Here is a 6,994-nt window from a genome sequence, read left to right as displayed (position 1 = left end):
CATTTGAATTATTATATTTCAGTTCAGTAGCTGCTATGCAGTATTCTTCTTAATTTGTTGATTAAACCATTTCCCATGGTTTAATCATCAGAAACTGGTGAGCACTTTGTGGTGGTAGAAAATAATTTTGTTTTGATTATTCCAATTTTTCCATTTGTTTATACAAATTGTTTACAGGTGGCAAGTGCAATAATTAAGGCTGGGAAATCTCTCATATGTTAAATATGACCTTTTTGTACCCTAAACATTTGTCTATATCTATATATATTAGCTTGTTTTGAGTAATGCATGTAACAGGTTTTTGTGACTTGCAGCATACAATGCTTCAACTGATTAAAGAGGCTGGTTGCCATAATGGACTTACACCACGTGATGACTCTCCTGTTACTGAAGTACTAAATCAGGTTTGCCCTTCTACTTGGCGGGGAGCCTGCAAAACTGCTGTGCAGCTATTATTTGGCCAAGCTGGACTGGTAAGTGACTATGGCTGGCGAAGGATAGATAAGCAATAAAAGGACTATTTTAAAAAACTATTTTTGGACCAGAATACCTCTTCTGTTGGAGGAAAACTGAAATCATTTAGACTTGTGTGCAGGGTGATGAGCATCCTAAGGCCCCACAGGAGATAATTAGAGTTGAGGCTTTTCTGCTGTTTGTAGGTGTGGAGCTGTTGTTCTCAGCTCTAGAGTTCACAGCCATAAAATAAGTGTACAGCACCACATACACTGTGTATTAACATGTTGTAGTTTTGCTAACTTGGCTAGTAGTTTTGCTACCCGGACTTCTATAAAAGCCATACTAACTTTCTTCCAGATATTAAAATATTTTGGAAGTTGGGTTGCAGTTTCTTTGAGCTCTGCCATTTCCAGTGTTGCTGAGAATTTGGTTTCACTAATGAGCAACATGGCTCCTTGGAGATCATAGATTCAGAATTACTAATTGTGACTGAAAACTCAAAGGGAACATACAGTGTAATGCAGTATATTTTGAACACTGTGGCTGGTTGGTTATGTGAAGGAAAGCACTACAAGCTTTAAAACTAAATCAGAAGTTGCAGTCTGTACAATCTGATGCCGATAAGAAACATTTAAGTAATAGTAAAATTGGAAGACTGAAAAATACTGTTAACACTAGCAGACCTACATTTCTAAAAAAAAAATTATGGCAGCTTTGAATTTCCTACCACTTACACATACTTGAATGGGAGCTGGATTTTCTGGTTGGTAGGCATCTAAAGTCAATTCTCTTAAGTAGCAGTAAAATAGCATATCTAACTGAGACTACAGTGGTTATATGACAGATAAATCTTCACTTTTAAAAGATGCATTTATTTTACCTCCATTTCCAAACAGCTTATAAAAGCACTTGTTTTAAACTACTTGTTTCTTCTTAAGTGAATATCCCTCTATGGTAACAACTAATCACTGCAGCCTTTCTATTTAACAAAATATACACCTGTTTACTCAGGAGTAATATTTCTTTTAAGCTATTGTGAACTTATAGTCTAGTTCATGAATAAAATAGGAGCAGCCTTCCTTTACCAGCAATGCAATAGGAAGTAAACGTGCAGTTTTAGAGCTATGTCATTGTACATAAGAGTTTTAATCAAGATGTTTTTAAGCCAGCACTAAGTTGGTCTAACTGCTATTGGATCATCTGTTGTCAATGATTTTTTACTGTTTGCAATTTGAGCATAAGTAATCAAGATTTGGCAGGTTTTTTTTAGTCTCTGAAAAAGATGCATAGTGCAGTGTATCAAATAAAGTCAGTTAGGGCACTTACACACAGGAGGGGAGCCTGCTTCAGCATGCTGGAAATCGGAGCAGACTCAATTAATCAAGTCTGCTGGAGGATGGAAATTGATGCGCTCTGGCAGCCTCGCATGTCAAGTGCATCAGTGGGGCAGCGTATCTCTGCGCTGAAAAAATGGCAGTGTTATGTTTTGAAATAAAACACGTTTGGGCTTTAGTTCAAAATGCCCCACTGCCATTTTCTCAGTTCAGGAATATGCTGCACCACTGATGCATGTGACACATGGGCACTTCTAATTAGCGTGACTCACTAATTAAAAGCAACTGGCTCCACATCAGGAACACACGTAAAAATGCCCTTACTGCCTTTGTTCAAGCAGGTCTAGCTGATTTGTAAGTTGTCATGAATTCCCTCCAGTCTTAGTTTATTACTTCTGGTATTGCATTCAGTTGATCATTTTTAGTGCAATCATAAGCATTTGTCACTCTCTTGTATCTGAGTATCATTCGATCTTAAGTACCTTACTACATGGCTTAGTTTCTTTAACTGTTAGTAGTGCAGACTAAGGTGGTCTTGCACATATTTTTAATGCAAGAGAATATAATAGTAAGTGTGACTTGCCACAGAAGCAGTGTTAAAATGAAAGTAACTACACTTTGCCATTCTGCTTTCCTCCCTGCTAACATGGCAACAACAGCCATGTTAACTATGCAGTGGTAACTACTGTTAGTCCTGGTCCTCACCATGATATAGGGGTTGTTGATAGGAAAGGCTAGCCAGCAAGCTCTGTGGCACAGGAAGGGAGTTTTTGGTGACAGGATGATGAGAAGAGTGACTGGTTAAAGTTTCTGTTAGGTGCCTTTGTAAGAGAAATTACTTGAAAAACGTTAAATGCAAGAGGAGTTGGAATAAGGATAGGGTTTGTATACCTGCTGGAGTATCTGGTGAAAAATTTGGACTAAAAACAATAAGGTATAAGGAATTGGACCTAAAGAAGGAACAGCCACACTAGCGTTTGCTGTTTCTAACATGAGGGCTCCATGCTGGCAGCCGGGAGAGCTGCTGGTAAGGGCCTCCTTTGATTATAGTTGGAGCCAAAATGAAATTGCCAGTTTTAGGAACATGAATAACTCAATTTATTGCCTACATCAGTGATACAAAAGTGGAAGCTATTTATCTTCAAAGTGGCATTAACCAGATACATAAGTAACAATAAACATAACCTATGATCTTTCACTCTTGAAAGATGTATGGTCATCTTTGCATACTGCCTTGTAGCTTGGTTTGTGATCCTTTTGTTTTTTGGCTAAATTGCACTGTAATCTCATCAGAACCAAAATTTGCCATTTTCATGTTTGTGAACAGCTACACACACCTTTCTAAGAAATTCTGTATAAGGAATTCTGCAAGGTGAAGATACACTTGCATAACATGTAATGATGAGAAATTCTGTTCCTTTTCTAGAGCATACTCTGGGTGGGGATGAGGGAGGAAACACCTGTAAAACAAGAACAATAGATGTCTGATGAACAGGAAGCCAATTTCTAATTACCCCACCAGACAGGGTGTGATAAATGTGTACTGGCTGTATTTTGAATTTATTTTGCCCAGAACTCAGATAAATGAATCACAAGTAGATATAATACACCCTTTGTTCTACTGTTTTTAGAAATGCAGGAGTTTTCTGCATTAGTTGAAATTCATAAGTTTAATTTGTCATTTTCCCAAATTAAATATTATAGGACAGTTTCATGGAAATTTTCTTTGTCCTATGCTGTACATATTTTTATCAGGTATGTGGAGAAGCTTGAGAGAGTACAGAGGAGAACGATGCGCATGATCAGAGGGCAGGATAAACTGGCCTTATGATGAGAGGCTGAGAGCTACGGGACTCTTCAGTCTGGAAAAGCGCAGGCTCAGGGGGACCTGGTGGCTGCCTATAAGTATATAAGGGGTGTACATCAGGATCTGGGGGAACGCCTGTTCACCAGAGTGCCCCATGAGATAATAAGGTCACATGATCACAAACTTCTCCAAGATCGTTTCGGGCTGGACATAAGGAAGAACTTCTTTACAGTTTGATCCCCCAAGGCTTGAAACAGACTGCCGCCAGAGGTGGTAGAAGCACCTACTCTGGATTCCTTAAGAGTCAATTGGACATTTATCTTGCTGGGATCCTGTGACCCCAGCTGACTTCCTGCCCCTGGGGCAGGGGACTGGACTCGTTGATCTTCCAAGGTCCCTTCCAGCCCTAATGTCTATGAAATATTTTAAGAAGAACCTTATCAGAAACAAGATTAGAAAGCAAAGTTAGGTGTGACTTAACTTTTTCATATCCTCAAAGTCTTTAATAAGAGAGACCACTAAATAACTTGTCTTAGCTTGCTGATGTAAAAACCTGATTTTTATATTTAAGTCAGCTGAAATTACAACTGCTCAATACTTCTAAAATCACACTTGACACTTTTAAAAGCTGCTAAACATATTTATGACTTCCACTAGCAAAAGCAAGAACGTTCAGGATTTGTCCAGCTGCACTGTGCTGAATTCAGTGTCTCGTGGTTCGATAAGTAAGGACTCCTTGAAGATATACCAGAACACTCCACATGTCTTGTGTTGCTTCAATAACACAAGGCAACCATGAATCCAGTGTGTTTGTATAGCAAGCCTGGACAGTTAGCTTTATTTCTTAATTGTTAAAATGTGAGTGTTTATTTTGGGAGTACTGAGATATAGATCACAACTTACCTTGAAGAACACCCACTGTGTTTATTTGTACACATGGAGTAGGCTGATATTTTTGTGTCTTTGTGTGACCTTCTGTCCCTGACACAAGCATTTATTTTAGTCCTGCTGCTAATTCCTGCAGTAATGCTGAAGTTCATTTATCTTCTGCATTTATGTTTGTATTATCATACACTGATGTTAATAAGGATCATATCAAATGGCACCTCTTTCTTTAAACACCAGTACCACGGATTTAAGGAGTCTTCTGGTTTGTTTGCAGTTTAATTCAGGAAAAATAGTCATGGTAACATTCTTAAATGGGTGTAGTTCCAAATTAAGCTGTAGTTAGGGTAGTTCTGTGCTTGCTGTTCTTCCTACTGTTAACACAGCACTTCCAGAGGAGCCCTGGGACTTTCGAAACCCTGGATGTTGGAACCCTGTCCAAATGTGGAGAAGTTGTGTTAAAAAGTTAATTTGGGCTTGAGCAAGACTTTGGTTCTGAATTAAACATCTAAGTTGCATACAGCTTCTGCCCATGAATACTGGGAATAAATCTTTCCCTTCTTACTCTATTAAACTCATAATAAAGGTGCTACTAAGATCATCAACTGCCTGAATAAAATTAAAGTTTCCTAAACTTGCAATAAAACCGAAACAAAACAGTACAATGAGATTACTTTAGTGAGGATGAGAAAGCATGTACAGTGCAGTACAGACAACAGTCACAATTTCCTTCTGTAATGGCGTGCTCAGACACTGGTCACAAATAGGAGGGAATGGGCTTGGACACATATCCAGGGACAACCAAAGGAAAGTCATCAGCTCTCTGAAGAAACCCTTAGAGTTGGGTAATGGCAGCACTGCTTTCCTTTCTGTGATTTAAATGGGTTTGACAGAAGAGAGAATAGACTTCAGGCCCCTGTATTTCAAATTCTTCATATGACACATTTGTCCATCACCACTAGTTGATTCCTGCCTACGAGATAGAAACAGAACCAGTGGATGGTGACTGCAGACATGCCAGTTATATCTCTTAAGGCTTGTCTGCCCTGGAGGACTATGCCATTTCAAGGTTAAATGGTATAGCTAATCTGTTAGTCACTGAAGCAAGAACTGATGGTGACTGTCAAAAGCTGCTGGGTCAGCATGACCAAAATAGCAGAATTGTAGAAATGATCAAGATGGACTACCCATTTAGATTAGACTTCAAATGAAACCTTGAATCAAATGTGGAACCTTCTCACAGTATCACTGGTAATGGGGCTTATATGAAGTGGAAGCCCATTCCCTTTTGGTTTCCCAAAAAAGGGAAGGTTCAAGATCAGAATGGTAATTTCCAAGGCCTCCAGCTTCAGAAACCTTTTGGCAGGGGAGGATGAGAACTCTGAAAATGGGAAGGTGACCTCCCTCATTTAAGTAAAACAACCTAATAATGATGACATGCTTCAAAGTTGGCAGAGGAAGAAAATGTGAGTGCATGTTCTAAAACTCCAGAATACTATAGAATTGAAAGTCATGGTAGAGTTCAACTAAAATACCTTCAGTCTGTCTCACGTGAAGCTTTGCCTTTGTTTTTAACAACCATTTATTTGTTTCCAAAAAATTTACCAAGTAGATGCTTCTGACAATATAAAAATTATAGCTTTCAAGAATTAATATTCCTGCTTCCAAACCTCTCAGATAGCACCACTGATAGTTACTGGGGTGTGTGTATAATAGCAGATACCAAAGGTGGTGATGCAGGAGTACAATGTGTGGTTATGGATATAATTAAGCATATTTATACTTTTAATCCATATATACCTTGTCCACTTTTTATATGTTGAAGTTATTTAGTTGTTTTGTATGTTTTACTGACTTTCATTATAATTTGAATCTGTAACATAGTAGAGATTGGGATTTAAACCCTAAATTCAGAGAGTAAAAATAACTAAAACCTGTTTTTTAAGTGTCTAAATATTTTTACTTCATTTGTTAGGTGGTTGTGGACACAGCGCAGATCGAAAATAAAGAAGCATATGCTCCTCAGATTAGTTTAGAAGGATCCAGGATTGTTGTGCAAGTTCCATCAACGTGGTAAATAAATATCTTGTATTTTGATAACATGGCATAATTTAAGCTTGATTTATGTTTTTATAAGGAGATTTGATGATGTTCAGTTATAACATCTCTGTAGGCTTCTTGAGCAAAAGATGGATGATGCTCTTGCTGTAAGATTGACCTACAGCTGCATCTAGAAGTTTTTCGCATTTACCCTCTATCTTGGAGACAATGAAGGGAGGCAAAGCTGTCAACTAGAAGACTGAAGAGGTTTGAAAAAAGAATAGATGTAAAAAATTAAACAGGTGAAAGGAAGAGGGAAAAATACCCCCCTCTACAAAAGACATTCAGTGCATTAACTGCTAAGTCACTATACCTGAGCAGGGGAGACGCTTCATGAAGTTTCAGCATGAGAAGACCCCTCATTCTTGGACGAAAAATGAGGGAAGGCCCTCATTCAGAGGGTCTTTAAGAG

At 38.3% G+C, this 6,994-nt stretch overlaps 1 protein-coding gene across 1 annotated transcript in view; it reads left to right on the top strand.

The window, feature by feature from the left end:
• Nucleotides 1–6,994, top strand: part of KIAA0355 (KIAA0355 ortholog) — a 99,545-nt gene that overhangs the window by 70,773 nt on the left and 21,778 nt on the right. The window contains 2 exon segments of the mRNA XM_025209471.1: nt 315–473; nt 6,458–6,555. Of these exon segments, the coding sequence (XP_025065256.1) occupies nt 315–473; nt 6,458–6,555 (257 nt within the window).

This window comes from Alligator sinensis, unplaced genomic scaffold (genome assembly GCF_000455745.1).
Source record: "Alligator sinensis unplaced genomic scaffold, ASM45574v1 scaffold170_2, whole genome shotgun sequence".
Lineage (NCBI taxonomy): Eukaryota > Metazoa > Chordata > Crocodylia > Alligatoridae > Alligator > Alligator sinensis.
Note: the sequence above shows the minus strand (reverse complement) of the source record. Positions and strands in the feature narration are given on the sequence as shown.